This window comes from Coregonus lavaretus (genome assembly GCF_964263955.1).
Source record: "Coregonus lavaretus genome assembly, chromosome: 29".
Taxonomy (NCBI): Eukaryota; Metazoa; Chordata; class Actinopteri; order Salmoniformes; family Salmonidae; genus Coregonus; species Coregonus lavaretus.
This window is the reverse complement of record NC_140016.1, coordinates 3,388,243-3,410,857: the sequence shown is the minus strand read 5'-3', so window position 1 is coordinate 3,410,857 and position 22,615 is coordinate 3,388,243. Positions and strand designations below refer to the sequence as shown.

General features: G+C 46.3%; 1 protein-coding gene across 10 annotated transcripts; it reads left to right on the top strand.

The window, feature by feature from the left end:
* Positions 1-8,152: 8,152 nt before the first annotated feature.
* Positions 8,153-22,588, top strand: LOC311105105 (mothers against decapentaplegic homolog 5). 10 transcript variants are annotated; one of them, XM_084147123.1, is made up of 10 exons: positions 8,219-8,308; positions 11,162-11,207; positions 11,294-11,461; positions 11,610-11,812; positions 12,034-12,249; positions 13,562-13,840; positions 16,854-16,955; positions 20,108-20,329; positions 20,742-20,998; positions 21,307-22,588. In XM_084147123.1, exons 4-10 carry the CDS (start codon positions 11,626-11,628, stop codon positions 21,448-21,450), a joined length of 1,407 nt encoding a protein of 468 aa, XP_084003249.1. In that variant the 5' UTR covers positions 8,219-8,308; positions 11,162-11,207; positions 11,294-11,461; positions 11,610-11,625; the 3' UTR covers positions 21,451-22,588. The 10 variants fall into 10 exon arrangements, with proteins under 10 accessions (XP_084003245.1, XP_084003243.1, XP_084003249.1 ...); XM_084147124.1 differs by lacking the exon at positions 8,219-8,308 and adding an exon at positions 9,620-10,197; XM_084147119.1 differs by having other exon boundaries at positions 8,153-8,308; positions 10,055-11,461.
* The last annotated feature ends 27 nt before the right edge of the window (positions 22,589-22,615 follow it).

Sequence of the window (22,615 nt, the reverse complement as noted above, 5' to 3'; positions counted from 1 at the left end):
TTTACCTCATGTATTCCTCTACTGGTCCTGTTCCTGTGGCTTTAACACTTCTTCAAGACACCTAGCCATAACATTTTCATCCCTGAAGACAGCTGTTACCCCAGGTAACCTACTAAACCTAGCCTGAGAGCTTTGTTCTTTCTATATTCAAGTTGAAATTCCAACAATGATCACTCATCTCTGACAGAGCGGGATGTCTTCACGACATCAGTGAAGAGGTTGTCTCGACCTAACATTCACCAGTTATACCTAAACTTTTTATAGCCTGGTCCCAGATCAGTTTGTGCCGTATTTCCAACTCCTAAGATCATTTTGATAACCATACTGATGATCATAAAAGTTGGCAAGACAGCATCAACGGATCCGGGACCAGGCTAAACTTTTGCTCCTCTGATACTTGTTACATAAGATTCTGTCCTTCTCTCTGTATTGATAGAGGCAGATGTTTCTCCCCAGAACGGAAGGCCTCCAGACCCTGTACCATGGTTGACCTGTGGTCCATCTGTTGCCCCCCTGATACACCCTATTAACTTGGCCAGTCTTGGCCAGGCTTGACCTACAATGGCCCACTTATGCCAAGAGGAGAACACCCAAGACGCGGCCGGGAATTTGGGAAACAGATCAAATGGGTATTGTGTCTCTTGCGTTAATGTGAGAGAGCTGTCAATAAAGATCTACAGTTTCCTTTCATCAAAGGGAGAGTATCTGTGTATGGGTGGCTCACACAGTATGGTACTTATAGGCTAAAAAAATAGCCTACAGGCTAAGTAAATAAATGAGAACATAGAGTAAACTGTAGGCCTATTTCAAACCTTAAAAAATGAGTGAACATTAAGGAATGATAAAGGAGGGGAGTGAAAACCACAAAACAGACAGCCACCAATAGGTTTTCTGTACCCCAGGCCTTGAAATACAGTATCACCATGTCCCTTCCATCTGTTATTGACATTGCTGTGTAGTTACGTTCTGATCCAGGAGCGCCTTCCCTCGAAGTTCTGTTCTGCCTGTTGACTTCTAGGCCCTTTGTAGGAGTTGGGTTCCCCTGTCTCCCCGACAGCATTACCATACTGCTAGGCTTTTCATTCTGAGGATACCGGTGGATACATGGTTCTCCCATAGGTTACAGCTGTATCATGAACTGTCCATTATCTGATTAAAACATCAATTCATCTACATACTTAGTTTTTTTATAACTTATCTTCAATATTCCAATGTCTAATATATTGTTGGGAATTTCTCTGTCTGTCTGTCTGTCAGTCTGTCTCCTCCTTCCTGTCTGTCTGTCTGTCTGACTGTCTTTCAGCCTGTCTCATCAAAAGAAGAGAACTTGCTACGTGTGAAGGAAGACTGCCCACTAGTGGCTGACCCTTCCAGTTGCATCTTTTGGAGTTGCTATAGCCACTGTCTTAACAAACGCCACAATAACACTGATGAACAAACGCAGATTGTACGTGTCGAATCAGACAAAACACGAACCAACAAACATAGACGAGCAGCGAACACCTCTCCAACGCCAACTCTGTTTTTTGGTCGGTGGTTGTTCAATGGCGTTTGTTGCAGTTTGTTGTGGGGGTGTGTAAGCGGTTTCACGTGATTCTCACTAGGCTACACATTACTTCATAATTTCATTCTAAGGTGAAAAGATAGCAGTTGGAAAAACGTGTTGGTCGCGGGAACACAAGTAGGTAATTCATTTGGTAGGGATAGCAACATTACTGCGGGACACTCTCCTTTGGTCGGTCCTCTCTGGTGAAGTGAACCCCAGACAGACTGGAGCCAACTTGTGTGACGTACCAGAGCCGAAGCACAACCCTAGAATTCAAAGCTCGAAACATTGTTACAATGTAGCCTAGATAAACTATACACTGTTACAGTGAATGGAGCCTATTGCATGTATGCATAAAATATATAGTCAAACATGAAAAGAGATGCATTCACACTTTCTTCTAGCTAGCCCTATTCTTGAATCAAAATCTATTGCTTCCTCATTTTAATCAAATCAAATGTTATTTGTCACATGCTTCTTAAAAAACAGGTGTAGACCAGTGTTTCCCAACCAGGGGTACTAGGACCCCTGGCAGGTACTTGGCCTATCCACAAGGGGTACTTGAGAAGACTGATGAGACCATAGGCCTACTGGTAAGATGCTCATGAGGGGGTACTTCAGGGGTACTCCGGGCAGAGCAAAATCTACTTGGTGGTACATTAACCGAAAAAGGTTGGGAACCACGAGTGTAGAGTAACAGTGAAATGCTTACTTACAGGTCCTTTTCCAACAATGTGGAGTTAAAGATAAAAATAGAAAAAATAACATTTAAAAAGTGACACGGGGAATAACAATAAAAAATAAAAAATAACACCAGTAACGAGTCGACGTGCAGGAGGATGTAATTGAGGTAGCTACCGTATGTACCAGTGGAGGCTGGTGGGAGGAGCTACAGGAGGACGGGCTCATTGTAATGGCTGGAATGGAATAAATGGAACAGTTTCCATATGTTTGATACCGTTCCATTTATTCCATTCCAGCCATTACAATGAGCCCGTCCTCCTATAGCTCCTCCCGCCAGCCTCCACTGGTATGTACAATAAGGTAGGGGTAAAGTGACTAGGCAACAGGATAGATAATAGACAGTAGCAGCAGTATACTGTAGGTAGGGGTAAAGTGACTAGGCAACAGGATAGATAATAGACAGTAGCAGCAGTATACTGTAGGTAGGGGTAAAGTGACTAGACAACAGGATAGATAATAGACAGTAGCAGCAGTATACATTTACATTTTAGTCATTTAGCAGACGCTCTTATCCAGAGCGACTTACAGTTAGTGAATACATTTAATTTTTTTATACTGGCCCCCCGAGGGAATCGAACCCACAACCCTGGCATTGCAAACGCCATGCTCTATCAACTGAGCTACATCCCTGCCGGCCATTCCCTCCCCTACCCTGGACGACGCTGGGCCAATTGTGCGCCGCCCCATGGGTCTCCCGGTCGCGGCCGGCTACGACAGAGCCTGGATTCGAACCAGGATATCTAGTGGCACAGCTAGCACTGCGATGCAGTGCCTTAGACCACTGCGCCACTCGGGAGACAATACTGTAGGTAGGGGTAAAGTGACTAGACAACAGGATAGATAATAGACAGTAGCAGCAGTATACTGTAGGTAGGGGTAAAGTGACTAGGCAACAGGATAGATAATAGACAGTAGCAGCAGTATACTGTAGGTAGGGGTAAAGTGACTAGGCAACAGGATAGATAATAGACAGTAGCAGCAGTATACTGTAGGTAGGGGTAAAGTGACTAGGCAACAGGATAGATAATAGACAGTAGCAGCAGTATACTGTAGGTAGGGGTAAAGTGACTAGGCAACAGGATAGATAATAGACAGTAGCAGCAGTATACTGTAGGTAGGGGTAAAGTGACTAGGCAACAGGATAGATAATAGACAGTAGCAGCAGTATACTGTAGGTAGGGGTAAAGTGACTAGGCAACAGAATAGATAATAGACAGTAGCAGCAGTATACTGTAGGTAGGGGTAAAGTGACTAGGCAACAGGATAGATAATAGACAGTAGCAGCAGTATACTGTAGGTAGGGGTAAAGTGACTAGACAACAGGATAGATAATAGACAGTAGCAGCAGTATACTGTAGTTAGGGGTAAAGTGACTAGACAACAGGATAGATAATAGACAGTAGCAGCAGTATACTGTAGTTAGGGGTAAAGTGACTAGGCAACAGGATAGATAATCCTATGGGGGTGCCTCAGGGTTCAATTCTTGGGCCGACACTATTCTCTGTGTATATGAATGATGTCGCTCTTGCTGCTGGTGACTCTCAGATCCACCTCTACGCAGACGACACCATTTTGTATACATCTGGCCCTTCATTGGACACTGTGTTAACAAACCTCCAAACGAGCTTCAATGCCATACAACACTCCTTCCATAGCCTCCAACTGCTCCTAAACGCTAGTAAAACTAAATGCATGCTCTTCAATCGAACACTGCTTGCACTGCTTGCCCGACTAGAATCACTACTCTCGGCGGGTCTGACTTAGAATATGTGGACAACTAAAAATACCTAGGTGTCTGGTTAGACTGTAAACTCTCCTTCCAGACTCACATTAAGCATCTCCAATCCAAAGTGAAATCTAGAATCGGCTTCCTATTTCGCAACAAAGCCTCCTTCACTCATGCTGCCAAACATGCCCTCGTAAAACTGACTATCCTACCGATCCTTGACTTCGGCGATGTCATTTACAAAATAGCTTCCAACACTCTACTCAGCAAATTGGATGTAGTCTATCACAGTGCCATCCGTTTTGTCACCAAAGCCCCATATACTACCCACCATTGTGACCTGTACGCTCTCGTTGGCTGGTCCTCACTACATATTTGTCGCCAAACCCACTGGCTCCAGGTTATCTATAAATCACTGCTAGGCAAATCCCCGCCTTATCTTAGCTCATTGGTCACCATAGCAACACCCACCCGTAGTATGCGCTCCAGCAGGTATATCTCACTGGTCATCCCCAAAGCCAACACCTCCTTTGGCCGCCATTCCTTCCAGTTCTCTGCTGCTAATGACTGGAACGAACTGCAAAAATCTCTGAAGCTGGAGACTCTTATCTCCCTCACTAACTTTAAGCATCAGTTGTCAGAGCAGCTTACCGATCACTGCACCTGTACACAGCCCATCTGTAATTAGCCCACCCAACTACCTCATCCCCATATTGTTATTTATTTTGTTCATTTGCACCCCAGTATCTCTATTTGCACATCTTCTTCTGCACATCTATCACTCCAGTGTTAATACTAAATTGTAATTAATTTGCACTATGGCCTATTTATTGCCTTACCTCCATAACTTACTACATTTGCACACACTGTATATATATTTTCTATTGTGTTATTGACTGTATGTTTTGTTTTACCCCATATGTAACTCTGTGTTGTTGTTGTTTTTATCGCACTGCTTTGCTTTATCTTGGCCAGGTCGCAGTTGTAAATGAGAACTTGTTCTCAACTGGCTTAAACCTGGTTAAATAAAGGTGAAATAAAATAAAAGATACAAAAAAATAGACTGTAGCAGCAGTATACTGTAGGTAGGGGTAAAGTGACTAGGCAACAGGATAGATAATAGACAGTAGCAGCAGTATACTGTAGGTAGGGGTAAAGTGACTAGGCAACAGGATAGATAATAGACAGTAGCAGCAGTATACTGTAGGTAGGGGTAAAGTGACTAGGCAACAGGATAGATAATAGACAGTAGCAGCAGTATACTGTAGGTAGGGGTAAAGTGACTAGGCAACAGGATAGATAATAGACAGTAGCAACAGTATACTGTAGGTAGGGGTAAAGTGACTAGACAACAGGATAGATAATAGACAGTAGCAGCAGTATACTGTAGGTAGGGGTAAAGTGACTAGACAACAGGATAGATAATAGACAGTAGCAGCAGCGTGTGTGGTGAGTATGAGAGTGTGAGTGTGGCGTCAGTGTGTGTGTGTGTGTGTGTGTGTGTCATGTGTGTTGGCGTAAGTAGTGTGTGTGTGTGTGTGTTGGGGTGTCAGTGTAAGTATGTGTCAGTGTGTGGGTAGAGTCCAGTGTGTGTGTAGAGTCAGTGCAAGAGAGTTAGTGCAAAAAAGAGTCAATGCAGGTACTCCGGGTAGCCATTTGATTAGCTATTTAGCAGTCTTGTTTAGCAGTCTTACGGCTTGGGGGTAGAAGCTGTTAAGGGCCCTCTTGGTTCCAGATTTGGTGCACTGGTACTGCTTGCCGTGCGGTAGAAGAGAGAACAGTCTGTGGTTTGGGTGGCTGGAGTTTGGCCTTCCTCTGACACCGCCTGGTATAGAGGTCCTGGATGGCAGGGAGATCGGCCCCAGTGATGTACTGGTCCGTACTCACCACCCTCTGTAGCGCCTTGCGGTCGGGTGTCTTGCAGTTGCCGTACCAAGCGGTGATGCAACCAGTCAAGATGCTCTTAATGGTCCAGCTGTAGAACTTTTTGAGGATCTGAGGGCCCATGCCAAAATCTTTTCAGCCTCCTGAGGGGGAAGAGGCGCTGTCATGCCCTCTTCACAACTGTGTGGGTGTGTGTGGACCAAGTGAATTCCTTAGTGATGTGGACACTGAGGATCTTGAAGCTTTCAACCTGCTCCACCACAGCCCCGTCGGTGTGGATGGGGGCTTGCTCGCCCCTCCGTTTCCTGTAGTTCATGAAAAGGCTCCTTTGTCTTGTTGACGTTGAGGCAGAGGTTGTTGTCCTGGCATCACACTGCCAGGTTTCTGACCTCCTCCCTATAGGCTGCCTCATTGTCATCGGTGATCAGTCCAACCACCGTTGTGTCGTCAGTAAACTTGATGATGGTGTTGGAGTCGTGCGCGGCCACGCAGTCGTGGGTGAACAGGGAGTACAGGAGGGGACTAAGCACACACCACTGAGGGGCCCCCATGTTGATGGTCAGCGTGGCGTATGTGTTGTTGCCTACCCTCACCGCCTGGGGGGGCCCGTCAGGAAGTCCAGGATCCAGTTGCAAAGGGAGGTGTTCAGTCCCAGGGTCCTGAGCTTGGAGGGGACTATGGTGTTGAATGGTGTTCCTTTGTCCAGGTGGGTGAGGGCAGTGTGGAGTGCAATAAAGATTACGTCATCTGTGGATCTGTTGGGGCGGTATGCGAATTGGAATGGGTCCAGGGTGTCTGGGATGATTGTGTTGATGTGAGCCATGACCAGCCTTTCAAAGCATTTCATGGCTATAGATGTGAGTGCTATGGGCGATAGTCATTTAGGCAGGTTACATTGGCGTTCTTGGGCACAGGGACTATGGTGGTCTGCTTGAAACAAGTTGGTATTACAGACCGGGTCAGGGATAGGTTGAAAATATTAATGAAGACACTTGCCAGCGTATGCTCAGAGTACGCGTCCTGGTATTCCATCTGGCCCCACAGCCTTATAAATGTTAACCTGTTTAAAGGTCTTACTCACATTGGCTACTGAGAGCAAGATCACACAGTTGTCCGGAACAGCTGGTGCTCTCATGCATGGTTCAATGTTGCTTGCCGCAAAGCAAGCATAGAAGGCATTTAGCTTGTCTGGTAGGCTTTCGTCGCTGGGAAGCTCGCAGCAGGGTTTCCCTTAGTAATTTGTGATAGTTTGCAAGCCCTGCCACATCCGTGGAGCGTCAGAGCCGGCGTAGTAGGATTCTATTGACGTTCTGCCTGTTTGATGGCTCGTCAGCGGTCATTGCGGGGTTTCTTATAAGCGTCTGGATTAGTATCCCGCTCCTTGAAAGCGTCAGCTCTAGCCTTTAGCTCAGTGCGGATGTTGCCTGTAATCCAGGGCTTCTGGTTGGGGTACGTACGGTCACTGTGGGGATGTCATCGTCATGATGTGGTATACTCCTCAATGTTATAAGATGAATCCCAGAACATATTCCAGTCTGTGCTAGCGAAACAGTCCTGTAGCTTAGCGTCCGCTTCATCGGACCACGATGTACGATTATGAAAATTTTTCTTTACAATATATTTATTTTCACAAACTGCTCATGGGCAATTCCACAGAACAGATGGGCAATTCCACCGAACAGAGTGATGCTGAGACTCAGATTTTTCCCTTTAAAATATCAAACAAAGATCATTGATTGCAAAGTTAAACAAACCATAAAACTCTATGCGCAAGGACTGCTTTTAATAATTACCACAGAATATTTTACAAAAACACATTTTTATTTGATTATTTGTTCTATTAGTTTTTTGTTTTTTATTTTATGCACTTTGAGATGATTCTGTATAATGAAAAGCACTTTACAAATGTCATAAATTATTATTATTATTAGAACTGCAGATGCAAAGTTTGGTAACAGAATGATGACACAAACTCATTCTGTTACCAAACTTTGCATCTGCACTGTTCTTCAAGGAATTGTGTTTCTGTAAAATATTCTGTGGAAATTGTTTAAAGTAGTCCCTGTGCATAGAGTTGTATGGTTGCAATCATTGGTTTTTCTTTGACATACATCTTAAAGTGAAAAATATGAGTCTCAGCATCACTCTGTTAACATGGAATAGCCCTCATTTGAAGAAGACTGTGACAAAGTGTAAAAAGATGGAGAAGAAGAAGAATTGAGAGTAATTTAGCGGAGGGATATGCGCTCCGCCTCCCAGTCTTGACGCCAGGACAGGGGAGTAGGGAGATTGGGGGAAAGAGGCATTGAGGGAAAAAAAGTAGAAAATTAAAAAACAGCTTCATGTCGGACTGCTTTAAATAGAGAAAAGGAATAAAGAAGCGACCAGCCTGCCTCAATTATTCAAAGGTATGCGACGAAATTATAGTTTATCTACTAGATAAGCATGTTTCCATGGGTAGGCTACAAAATTACCAAGTTTTAATCAGGAAAGTTAGGCTTGGGTACTTTTCCAGAGGGGGTGGGGTGTAGCTAGCCGGCTAACGTTAACTGCTAGCTAGAGAAGTGATAAAAAAAAGTTATCTCTGGAATAGGGAAGAGAGAGGTCGCTAGCTAGAATGGGGATAAAGACGGGATTTGTGGTGAAAATAGGACGTGTTCTCGTTAAGGTCAGCCATGTAAAATTACACGAAGAACTTTGAGTGTACCATCAATTCGGTTCAACTTGATAACCAACTGGCTAGCTAAGCTAGTTAATTAACTTGTAGCGTGTTGAACTAGCTAGCTAGCGTTAACGGAAGCTACTTGGCTAAGCTTCGTTAGCTAAGTTCACTTAAGCGAAATTGGATGAGTTGATATATTTTCCAATCCTCTTCATAGCCATAATCACATAGCTACATACATAATTATAGATCTCTGACACAAAAGACACATAGCTAGCTAACTGTGTGTATTTCATCAAATGGAATACTAGCTACCTAAACGTGCTAGCTAGCTAGCTAGGCATGAGATGTTCTTGTGTACCTTGGAAGTTAACGTTAGCTATTTTGTCATATTGTTCAGTGTAACTAGCTACGTTTACAAAGTTGTTTTGTAGGGAATCGGGGCATGTCTTTGTGTTGGTTTCAAGCTTCAGTGGTATAATGGTTGTGATAATTGGTCAAGTAGTTTATCATCCTTGCGTTAATGATGATGTCAGACCTCGGGGATAGTGTGGGTGTCTGGTGTCATAAATGATCATCCATTTGGCAATATTCTCCTGAGTATCACTTTGGGTGGGGATGGGGAGACATCTCTTGCTTAGTTACCTGAACCATCCTTTGTCTAACCCTTCACTTTCACCCTGTAGCCAGAGCATGCCATGTCAGAATAGTTTCAACACGATTTAGTATTTTCTCAATATGTTGCTATACTTTTCGCTAAACGTAATCTCAACAACATTCCGTTTTTCTGTCCAATGTTTATTGAATTGAGGCACTCTCAAAACCTGGTACCCATGGTGACTGTCACTGTCTCTTCAGCCAGACACTGTTTGTTGTTGCCTCCTGACCCTGCTACAGGACAGCCAGGCAGGAAAATACTGAGGTGTGATGTGATCAGTCGCTGGACTCTGGGATCTGTGCACCTCGTTTCCTGTCATTAAGGTTATTGTATTGCTGTCATCGCTCACATGGCATTACAGCCTCACAGCAACAGAAACCAGCAGATTATTTAGTCCAGAGAGCTTGCTTATCTACGTAGCATATAGCCTAGTTGTCCATATCTTCATGGATGAAACAACAGGCCTACATGCATCTTTAGAGAATCAGTGATTAGCCTACCTAGCCTCTGCTACATTTTGTTCTCCTTGTATGCCCTGCCATCTCACTTCATCATCACACATACAAAGCGCATAATTGTTTTCCTGTGGTGACTGAAGTGTAGGGTATATTTTATTGCATATAGGGCTCCACTAGTGCTTTTTCCCTATTGTAACGATGAAGCGGTAAACTGCCTGGTACTGTTGGACAGATGTGTGCTGTAAGGGAGGGATATGATGGGAAAGGATGGGAGAGGGAGGAAGCAGCTTTCAGTGGCCTCACATCCTCTCTGCTAGGGCTGTTTTCAACAGCTGTGCGGCCATGCCTGTGTTTCTGTCTGTCTCTGTCCACCCAGAGATCTGTCTGCATGCCTGTCCATCCAGAGATCTGTCTGCATGCCTGTCCATCCAGAGATCTGTCTGCATGCCTGTCCATCCAGAGATCTGTCTGCCTGCCTGTCCACCCAGAGATCTGTCTGCCTGTCCACCCAGAGATCTTGTCTGTCTTTTTGTCCATCTGCCTATCTGTCTATCCTGTCCATAAATCTCCCAGATTGGGGCTTTTGCGTACAGATGTCACTAGGGCTATGACGATACCAGTATCGCAATATTGTTTCCATGGCAAAAATGAAAACACGAAGCAAACTCTACAGCAAACCTGCTGTATGTGAAATATTGCCTGCTATAGCATGGTAAATATAGCGTGGTAAATAAATAAATGTGACACTAGATCAGGGGTTCCCATTCGGGGGGGCTTTCCAGTCTATTTCTATGGGCACAAGCACTGTTCATGACACGCAGTTCACACCCCTCCTTGTTGGTGGAGAGAATTTTGCAGGTTTAAAGCTTATTTCCTGCAATTCTACACATTCTGTCATGGGGTGCAAAGAAAATGTTGTTTTAAAGCACATTTTCTTGCAATTCAATACATTTTGCCATATCTAATGTGTATTTATGTGATATTTGAGTGACTAAAAAATGACATCTATGGGCAAAAAAAAAAAAAAAAACCTTGACTGACATGGCCTAGTTGATCTGGACATTTTTGATAAGTTGTAAATAGCTCTCTAAGGTATGCAATGACTAACATGACGAGGAATACTGATGATGCACTAAGTTCTAAATCGCATCTTGTGCATTCTACTATTACAACTTTCAACAGTAAGATTTTAAAGCCAGACTGAGTCCCATTAAAAATTTACATTTTGTTCGTTTTTTTGGGCGGGGGGGGGGCGGGACCCCTCAGTTTGGGAACCACTGCTCTAGATGACAACATAATGTTTGTTTCCAACGTTAGGGCTGTTTTCCTAAAGAAGTTAAATCCGCTTCGTGTTTTGTTTCCTTGCCACTATACTAAGGAGTATGGTGATACTGGTATCGTCCCGGCCCTAGATATGTCACCCAACATGATGATTCTGTTGTGCAAAATATTTCTAACACAGCTTCTCTTCTTCTTTCCCCAGGTTCCACACTAGACCTTTACCCAGGCTCTGGCCACCTCATCATATGGTATGGACTAAACCAGAGAAGAGGAGAGAGAATAGATCCTTTCCTTTACATCTGCCTATTGACTAGCTACGTTTGTAAATCCTCAGGGTCCCAGAGAGGTGGGAGTTCAGCTGAACTTGTTCCCCAAACTGCACTCCCCTCAGTGGGGGTTGGTTGTGACCCAGCTCCAGGGTACATCCCACCTCACGGCAGGCTTTCCTTTCCTGAGCAGCAGCTGTGTCCTGCCTGCGTCCTGCCTCTATTTCCTGTCTTTGGTGTGCAAGGCTAAGCCTCCTCTCTCCACCCCCCCCCCCCCCCCCCCCCACACACACACACACTCTCTCCCTCCCTGTTGACCGCGATCCAAGAAGAAGAGGACTCATCAATCCCTTAACTTCCTGGTACATTTCTCCCTCTCACCAGAGACGACAGCAGCACCATGACCTCCATGTCCAGCCTGTTCTCCTTCACCAGTCCAGCTGTGAAGCGTCTGCTGGGGTGGAAGCAGGGGGACGAGGAGGAGAAATGGGCTGAGAAGGCTGTTGACGCCCTGGTCAAGAAACTGAAGAAGAAGAAGGGAGCCATGGAGGACCTGGAGAAAGCCCTCAGCAGTCCAGGACAGCCCAGTGAGTGACCCTGTCTGTCTGTAGTGCACTGTGTACTGTGTGCGGCATCATACTTGGTCAGGTCCGGGCCAGGTGTGTGTGAGAGATAGACTGTCTCTCTGGATCATAATATCATAGAGTCTGCTAGATGACTAAGTTATATTTATATATATATATATAAAGCATTGTCATACTTGGTCCAGATAGTTCCTAACCTTCCCTAACCCCTCTCTATCTGCCAGGTAAGTGTGTGACCATTCCTCGGTCGTTGGACGGTCGTCTCCAGGTGTCCCACAGGAAGGGTCTCCCCCACGTTATCTACTGCAGAGTGTGGCGTTGGCCCGACCTGCAGTCTCACCATGAGCTCAAGCCTCTGGAGATGTGTGAATACCCCTTCGGCTCCAAACAGAAGGAGGTCTGCATTAACCCCTACCACTACAAGAGGGTAGAGAGCCCAGGTATGTAATCGCTAGCTTGTAGCTAGTACATACAGGCATTTAAATCATGTTCGTTCCTACTATAGTATTGACTCAATCTAATGCATTGCAAGACCTAGCCTCTAAGTGATGTATTTGTGGCTGTTGTACACGTCCTTCTACAAGAAGTGTACATTACACAGTAAGGCTAAAGTTCATCTGACTTAAGTTACCATTTAGCCAAGTGAAGGAGAGTACTGCATCCTTGACCATTTAGCCAAGTGAAGGAGAGTACTGCATCCTTGACCATTTAGCCAAGTGAAGGAGAGTACTGCATCCTTGACCATTTAGCCAAGTGAAGGAGAGTACTGCATCCTTGACCATTTAGCCAAGTGAAGGAGAGTACTGCATCCTTGACCATTTAGCCAAGTGAAGGAGAGTACTGCATCCTTGACCATTTAGCCAAGTGAAGGAGAGTACTGCATCCTTGACCATTTAGCCAAGTGAAGGAGAGTACTGCATCCTTGACCATTTAGCCAAGTGAAGGAGAGTACTGCATCCTTGACCATTTAGCCAAGTGAAGGAGAGTACTGCATCCTTGACCATTTAGCCAAGTGAGGGAGAGTACTGCATCCTTGACCATTTAGCCAAGTGAAGGAGAGTACTGCATCCTTGACCATTTAGCCAAGTGAGGGAGAGTACTGCATCCTCAACCATTTAGCCAAGTGAGGGAGAGTACTGCATCCTTGACCATTTAGCCAAGTGAAGGAGAGTACTGCATCCTTGACCATTTAGCCAAGTGAAGGAGAGTACTGCATCCTTGACCATTTAGCCAAGTGAAGGAGAGTACTGCATCCTTGACCATTCATACTATTTAGATTAACGTTTCCAATAAATATGTCTCAAGGTGAGCAATATGGGGCATTCTGTCTGCTACCCTAGAGATAGATGTGTTGTCTCGTCTGAGTGACGTGATATCTGTCCTTGATTTGGTTAATACAAAGCTAGCAGTCACATGTCAGGGAGGAGGGGGTGGAGCAGAGCACAGGTCAAGGACTTTAAAAATGACCTGATCAATAGGATCTGCATCATATAGCACGTTTTTAGAATGTAATGGAAAACAATGGTATTGAAAGTACTTTTGTTAAAATGTAAAGGCTAGAGGAGATCCTTGCAGTGGACATGCACAACAGCCACTAATGACAACAGAGGTCATGCGAAGAGAAGATTCCTTCATTCATGTGTAGTACCTATGTTTTCACTGGTTTCAAATGAAATGCTATAGTGTCCCAAGGTTTCTTTAAAGGCGCTTCAAATCCAATGTATATTTATTTTAAAATCTCTTCTCCACCAGTTCTCCCTCCGGTGTTGGTGCCTCGCCACAGTGAGTTCAACCCACAACACAGCCTCCTGGTCCAGTTTAGGAACATGACTCACAACGAGCCCCACATGCCCCTGAACGCCACCTTCCCAGAGTCCTTCCAGCAGCACAGTGGGGGCAGTGGTACCTCCTTCCCCATCTCCCCCAACTCCCCCTACCCCCCCTCCCCAGCTTCCAGCGGAGGGGTGGGCACCTACCCCAACTCTCCTGCCAGCTCCGGACCCTCCAGCCCCTTCCAGCTTCCAGGTAGATGTCAGTATACACTCCTATCATATATCATGCACCTATGTGTTTATTGGTAGTCAGTTACCATGGCTGCTATTACAATATCATATACTGTTAGCCTATTACATATATATTCACACTGGGTTTTCACACTTGTACACTTCACCTGGTCACACACTGCCTTTGGCCTCTATGATGTACACTTCACCTGGTCACACACTGCCTTTGGTCTCTGATGTACACTTCACCTGGTCACACACTGCCTTTGGCCTCTATGATGTACACTTCACCTGGTCACACACTGCCTTTGGTCTCTATGTGAGAATGTAAAAGGGAAGTAACATTGCCATTAAAAGAAAGAAACGTGTTTTCCTGATAGAAAATGGGATTAGAAATCTGTGGAGGACAAGTTGGTTTGATTTCTAACTATATGTGATGATGGTCCATGATAGAAACCAGGGTCTTCTGACAGCCAGGGGGGACAATCAAAATGGCAACTAAAGAGTGTACCAAAGCCCTGCATCAGGGTGACTGGTGAGTGTCAGTCAGTGGTGCCCATCGCTGGGTACAGCATAGGCCTGGCCTGGCCTCCAGCTCCTATTCTGGTGAATAGATCCCCAGCCAGTGTGCCCATCGCTGGGTACAGCATAGGCCTGGCCTGGCCTCCGGCTCCTATTCTGGTGAATAGATCCCCAGCCAGTGTGCCCATCGCTGGGTACAGCATAGGCCTGGCCTGGCCTCCAGCTCCTATTCTGGTGAATAGATCCCCAGCCAGTGTGCCCATCGCTGGGTACAGCATAGGCCTGGCCTGGCCTCCGGCTCCTATTCTGGTGAATAGATCCCCAGCCAGTGTGCCCATCGCTGGGTACAGCATAGGCCTGGCCTGGCCTCCGGCTCCTATTCTGGTGAATATATCCCCAGCCAGTGTGCCCATCGCTGGGTACAGCATAGGCCTGGCCTGGCCACCGGCTCCTATTCTGGTGAATAGATCCCCAGCCAGTGTGCCCATCGCTGGGTACAGCATAGGCCTGGCCTGGCCACCGGCTCCTATTCTGGTGGATAGATCCCCAGCCAGTGTGCCCATCGCTGGGTACAGCATAGGCCTGGCCTGGCCACCGGCTCCTATTCTGGTGAATAGATCCCCAGCCAGTGTGCCCATCGCTGGGTACAGCATAGGCCTGGCCTGGCCTCCGGCTCCTATTCTGGTGGATATATCCCCAGCCAGTGTGCCCATCGCTGGGTACAGCATAGGCCTGGCCTGGCCACCGGCTCCTATTCTAGTGAATAGATCCCCAGCCAGTGTGCCCATCGCTGGGTACAGCATAGGCCTGGCCTGGCCACCGGCTCCTATTCTGGTGAATAGATCCCCAGCCAGTGTGCCCATCGCTGGGTACAGCATAGGCCTGGCCTGGCCACCGGCTCCTATTCTGGTGGATAGATCCCCAGCCAGTGTGCCCATCGCTGGGTACAGCATAGGCCTGGCCTGGCCACCGGCTCCTATTCTGGTGAATATATCCCCAGCCAGTGTGCCAATCGCTGGGTACAGCATAGGCCTGGCCTGGCCTCCGGCTCCTATTCTGGTGGATAGATCCCCAGCCAGTGTGCCCATCGCTGGGTACAGCATAGGCCTGGCCTGGCCTCCGGCTCCTATTCTGGTGAATATATCCCCAGCCAGTGTGCCCATCGCTGGATACAGCATAGGCCTGGCCTGGCCTCCGGCTCCTATTCTGGTGAATATATCCCCAGCCAGTGTGCCCATCGCTGGATACAGCATAGGCCTGGCCTGGCCTCCGGCTCCTATTCTGGTGAATATATCCCCAGCCAGTGTGCCCATCGCTGGATACAGCATAGGCCTGGCCTGGCCTCCGGCTCCTATTCTGGTGGATATATCCCCAGCCAGTGAGGTTTGCTGATGCACAGATCCACAACAGATTCACAACAGATCCACAACAGATCCACAACAGATCCACAACAGATTCATGGGCTGCTGTAGTCAGTCAGGCATAATGGCAGCAGGGAAAATAGCCTTTTGTCTTTTTTGAATTGTGCTGAATTGCCCCCAGGATTGAATCACTACAGTGCTAGTGTTATCACTTCTATGTGGTGAATTGCCCCCAGGATTGAATCACTACACCGCTAGTGTTATCACTTCTATGTGGTGAATTGCCCCCAGGTTTGATTCACTACACCGCTAGTGTTATCACTTCTATGTGGTGAATTGCCCCCAGGGTTGAATCACTACACCGCTAGTGTTATCACTTCTATGTGCTGAATTGCCCCCAGGGTTGAATCACTACAGTGCTAGTGTTATCACTTCTGTGGTGAATTGCCCCCAGGATGGATCACTACACCGCTAGTGTTATCACTTCTATGTGGTGAATTGCCCCCAGGGTTGAATCACTACACCGCTAGTGTTATCACTTCTATGTGCTGAATTGCCCCCAGGATTGAATCACTACACTGCTAGTGCTATCACTTCTATGTGGTGAATTGCCCCCAGGATTGAATCACTACAGTGCTAGTGTTATCACTTCTATGTGGTGTAACAGGAGGAAAGCGGAGTTGTTTGATTTGAATTGTCAGTTTGGGCAGCCGTGTTATTATCCAGAGAAATCTGGCCACCCTCTTAAGCACGGTGGTAACCTGTAAATGTTTGGTCTGTAGGAAGACCAGTCTTCTTAAAAACCATTACCAATTAGTCCCCACCCACATCTCCATTTCTGTCCTCCCATAAGTGGTTCTGTAATACAGCACTAATGGGACTGTCCATAGATCCATAGACGAGTGTACCATGTGATGGATGTGTGTGTGTGAAAACCTTGCACCTGTTTCCGGGTAGAGAAAGATCCTGTGGTGGTGGATGGGTTTCAACTCCTCTTGGGAGTTGTCGGAGTGGCTGTGTGTGACTGTGTGTGTGTGTGTGTGTGTGTGTGTGTGTGTGTGTATGTGTCTGTCCGCTGTGAGTTTGTGGACAGCCATTTGTCATCAGCAGCAGCTGGTCTCCTCTAACTATCCGTCCATTGTGTTCTTCCCTCTCCAGCTGACACCCCACCCCCGGCCTACATGCCCCCTGACGAGCAGATGGGACAGGAGGGGTCCATGGAGACCAACAGCAGCGGGCCCAGGAACATGCCTAGTGGGGGTGAGGAGTCTGACTTTCAACTTTATTTACCAGGGATTATTGCCTAGTGACTTTCCCCCTGTCCCAGCAGTAAACACACAGTGGGCTATACTGGGAGCAGTGACACCCAAGCAATAAAACCTCGAAAGTGTGTGGTGATGCCCAACTCACCACAGCACAAATATCTCCTATAGTCAACCCTTTAAACAACGCCCAAGACGCTGCCAGACCCCTGGTGGAGTCGGCGCGTACACCACTAGGTAACCCTTGTTGGTCCTCTGTAGCTCAATTGGTAAAGCATGGCGCTTGTAACGCCAGGGTAGTGGGTTCGATCCCCGGGACCACCCATACGTAAAAATGTATGCACGCATGACTGTAAGTCGCTTTGGATAAAAGCGTCTGCTAAATGGCATATTATATTATTATATTATATTGCTGCTATATGCCAGGGAGATAGCCTTCACAATCCAGGGTCTGCTTAGAGAGCGCCCTGTCGCAAACTGGATTAGCAAAACAGACAAAAAAGCTGGTCACGTGACCGGAAATCCTGGGTCCATTCGATGTACGTGCATAAAACTGACACCGGACATAGGTCATGTAACCTCTGTTGATCTAAAGAAGCAAAAGGAGGAGGTGAAAAGGGAAATGACTCAAAGCTAAGGACCTGTAGGACATAGCCATGACTTTCGGGGCGAAGGCCGCTTGTGAACGCAGCGTCACCTTAGTCGCCCGGGGCCAACTGAGTACAAGAAGGCTGTACGGATAGCGCATGGAGGTCCCCAACGCGTTTATCTGAGGCCAAAGCCATAAGCAGGGAGGTTTTGCATGAGAGGAACTTCAGAGGCTCGAAGGGGGCCGCACACAATGCCTCCAAAACCAAGTCCAATAGCACGCAATAGGTTTAGAGACAGGTCTGAGATGATTACCATAACGCCCGGGGGATAGCTAGTAAGCTGCATTTGCCGAAAATGATGCATGCTAGCTGACGTTAGCCATGATAAGGCTTCTGGTCTAAGCTAGGTTAGCTATCCTCTTTGACCGCAGCACTGTCCATTTTTAGAATAACCAAGCAATTAGCATATACTAAACAAGCGAGCTACCCTAGCATTTTCATCATTTGGGAGCCGGAATAGCTAGCTCGCCTCGGCAAGTTGGCTAACCTGGCTAGCACGCTATGCAGCGCTTGTTAGCTAGCTTGATCTCTAAAGTCTACGTTGGACCGGGACCTGAAGGTGGGACCTGGACCCTTCTGGGAAGAGAGGCAAGCGGTGCTTAACCAAGGCAGACACAGGTGGCAAGGGGCATTCGACCAGACCAACCACCCAAACCATCTCGGCGTCCCTCATCTTACACTCAGCTGAGGTACGGGCACCCGGGAGAGGAAGTCACTATCGGGAACACCAAGCCCCCTAAAGAATGCTTACACGATTGTCAAGAGAACCTGCGCCGCGGACTACATTTACGTCATTTAGCAGACGCTCTTATCCAGAGCGACTTACAGGAGCAATTAGGGTTAAGTGCCTTGCTCAAGGGCACATCGACAAATGTTTCACCTAGTCGGCTCGGGGATTAGAACCAGCGACCTTTTGGTTACTGGCACAACGCTCTTACCCACTAAGCTACCTGCCGACTAGTAGGGTAACGGTGCCAGCCGTCCCCTAGTCTCGCACACTAACTGATTGGGGCGAGGGCAGCCTGAGCATGCGCCGAGAAATACAAGACAACAAACGGGCATGGTTGCGAACCCAGCTTATTAGTGTAACCCCTCGATTCTTGGCTGTCGCTGCTTTGCAGGACTGATACGCACATACAGGATCATCGGGTTCTGGCAAGTGCCCTGTTTATTGTAGTCTGGCAATAAAGCACACAATGTAGGTGTTCAAGTTAGAATCAGACGGTTATGTATTTGCATTCCTCCAGCTCCTGTACATGAAAATATAATAGTCACAACTTGAAACCCCATCTCTTTAAGGAATACCTGGGATAGGATAAAGTAATCCTTCTACCCCCCCCCCCCCCCCCCAAAAAAAAAAAGGTGAATGCACCAATTTGTAAGTCGCTCTGGATAAGAGCGTCTGCTAAATGACGTAAATGTAAATGTATGTCTTGGCCGCTCGTGGTGACGTTAGGCATTTCATGCCTCATTAGCTAGCAGAGTAAACATTCAGAACGTTTGTTTAGCGCCAGGTAGCTGGCTAGCATCACGATACAAAATACATCAAGATACTGAGATAGTCTGATCTTCACACAGTTACATAAATATATATATATATACACACATTAAATAAGCACTTTAGACAGTTAGACTAGACTTGTATGAGAATTATGACATGTTATATCACAAAAAGAAGCGTACCATCTTTGCCATAATCATAAGTGAAAGGTAACTCAAATATGGTGGCAACGGTGAACTTGACATCAGACCAATACCAGCTTGCTTATACCATGCGAGGGCATAAGAGCCTTGAATAGCGACGTAACATCTTGTAACTCATTCCCTTTAGAATGAGAATATAATATTTTCACGAACTTCATACAAATAATCTACATGCAGGTGAAAACAGCTCCTGCTACATTAGCCTTCATCGTTTCGGTCGCGTTAGCCATCTTACTTTATTGCTATAGCCAGGCCAAGCAATTCTAAGAATAACTAATTGTTTGTGATTAGGAAACTTATGAGAACCATACAAACTTCAGCACACAATGTCCAGGGTGTTAGCACGCTACCACTAAGGGACAGTTTAGTTGGCGCAATGTAAGTGTGTGTGTGTTTTTTAAAAGCGTGAATCATTCAAGGTGAAGAGCTGAACGATTGAAGGAATGAAGACGGGCCTCACGCTTATCACCTGTGGAAGGCGGGACTTCCAGCGAGGCGCGGATTTCATTGGCCTTGTCACAGCGTGATTGTCGCGAGAGTGCAACTCCCCGTAGTTTGTTGTACGGAAGTTGACTGACTGAAAGGGAACCATGGGCACTACAAATGCACAACATCATTCATGAATTGATAAAATTAAATTGTACATTTCAAGATTACGCATCCCTTTTCCTTTAGAATACAGAAGGACCCCTGCAGCCAGTGGAGTATGAGGAACCTAGCCACTGGTGCAGTATTGTGTACTATGAGTTGAACAGCCTCCTCTCATCCCTCTCTCCTCTCCACCTTCTCCCTGTAGATGTGCAGCCAGTGGAGTATGAGGAACCTAGCCACTGGTGCAGTATTGTGTACTATGAGTTGAACAACAGAGTGGGTGAGGCCTACCATGCCTCTTCTACCAGCGTCCTGGTGGACGGCTTCACCGACCCCTCCAACAACAAGAACCGCTTCTGCCTGGGGTTGCTGTCCAACGTCAACCGCAACTCAACCATAGAGAACACACGCCGCCACATCGGCAAAGGTGAGCATAAACACAAATGTGCCTCCCACGTCAGTAAAGGTGAGCAGGGCAACACATAGAGATGACTAGATTAGTTGATGAGGTCTTGAAAATGGAGATGAGGTTCAGAGAAAGTGGGGGGGGGAAGGAATGGTGAAAAACGTTTGTGATATTCAGTTGAAACATGCGTGATGTTCCATTGAAACATGTATTTTTTTTAATTTATAGATGGTTAATTAATTTTTATTCCTAGGTTTTACTGCTCTGTTGGAGCTAGAAACACAAGCGTTTGAGCTTTTTTTCCCCTCCCCCTCCGCCAGGGGTCCACCTGTACTATGTTGGAGGTCTATGCAGAGTGTCTGACACCAGCATCTTCGTTCAGAGTTGTATCTCTCCCTCTTTCTCTCCCCTCTCACTTCCCCCCCTCCGCCAGGGGTCCACCTGTACTATGTAGGAGGTGAGGTCTATGCAGAGTGTCTGAGCGACACCAGTATCTTCGTTCAGAGTCGTAACTGTAACTACCACCACGGTTTCCACCCCACCACGGTGTGTAAGATCCCTAGTGGCTGCAGTCTGAAGATCTTTAACAACCAGGAATTTGCTCAGCTACTGGCCCAGTCTGTTAACCACGGCTTTGAGGCTGTCTACGAACTCACCAAGATGTGCACCATCCGCATGAGCTTTGTAAAGGTGATATACAGTTACATTTCTATTAGTTTCAGTACTATGTACGATTCACTGCTTTATGATCTTGGTCATTGATTTAAAAAAAAAAGAATTGTGGAAATAACCGTTTTTTAAAATTAACTTAATTTCATTGAAAGAGCAAATCTGCAATGTTGAGAGTAACATTAGGCCACACTGTAGCAAAACATTGCGCAATGGAAAACAAACATTTCTTATTGGACAAGTTTGCTTTTTTCACTCCTTTTCTGACCATGTACTTCCTTTTGGTGAATATGACCCAGCTTTATCTCTCTCTTTCTCCCTCTCCACAGGGCTGGGGAGCTGAGTATCACCGACAAGATGTCACCAGCACCCCCTGTTGGATAGAAGTGCACCTTCACGGCCCTCTGCAGTGGCTGGATAAAGTGCTGACACAGATGGGCTCTCCTCTCAACCCCATCTCTTCAGTGTCCTAATGGCTGCCCCCCCCCCCCACCCAGACCAGACTCTCAACCCCATCTCTTCAGTGTCCTAATGGTCCTCCACCCCCACCCAGACCAGACTCTCAACCCCATCTCTTCAGTGTCCTAATGGTCCTCCACCCCCACCCAGACCAGACTCTCAACCCCATCTCTTCGGTGTCCTAATGGTCTCCCCACCCCTCAGACCAGACTCTCAACCCCATCTCTTCAGTGTCCTAATGGTTGCCCCCCCCCCCCCCAGACCAGACTCTCAACCCCATCTCTTCGGTGTCCTAATGGTTGCCCCCCCCCCCCCCCCAGACCAGACTCTCAACCCCATCTCTTCGGTGTCCTAATGGTTGTACCCCCAGACCAGACTCTCAACCCCATCTCTTCAGTGTCCTAATGGTGGCCTGCCAGGCTGGGAGATTATTTTACACATTTATTTTTTGCCGTAACTTTATAATTGTTTTGCTATGTTTAATGAGCAAAAGCAGGTCATCAAAGGCTGAACTGTTTCCACTATCTGGCTGCGGAAGGGATTTTGAACCCAGAGCAGCAGAATTATGTTGAAAGAGAAACTGAGGCTACAAGCAGAAGATGGAAGTAAAACCTGCAGAAGAATATTCTGAGTAGCAGCACAAAATAATGGACAAACTAATGCTCTGAGTCGTCACTACCAACCATGTGCTTCTTCTATTGAGAGTTGTAGGACTGGAAAGCATGTACCTTTTAATAATGTTTTGATTTTGCATAACATTTGTTCAAAATGTTAGTGAACGATTTTCTTTCTGTACGTTTTTAGTTTTTAAAAGAAATGATGAAATGTATATCACTACTACTCAACCTTTTACCGACAGTCAATCTACTTCTCCTTTTACTCTGATAACTTTTCTTACTTGCCATCTTAAGGTATAGATATCATATGTTTACTATTAGACCCAGATTTCATAACAAAATGTTTCCTTTTTATAGTTTCTATCGCTAGGAAAAAAAACACTGATTTGCTGCCTTTTTAAATAAAGTATGTCTAACTGACAACTATGATATGGGGGGATCCATTACCCAATGCTTTGAACAGGTGACAAGCTAGAAACATCACACTTCTCTTCAGATAGAAGATGAGAACTTTCATCAATAAAGTTATCAATGTCAACAATGCTTGTCGATTCTCTGTACA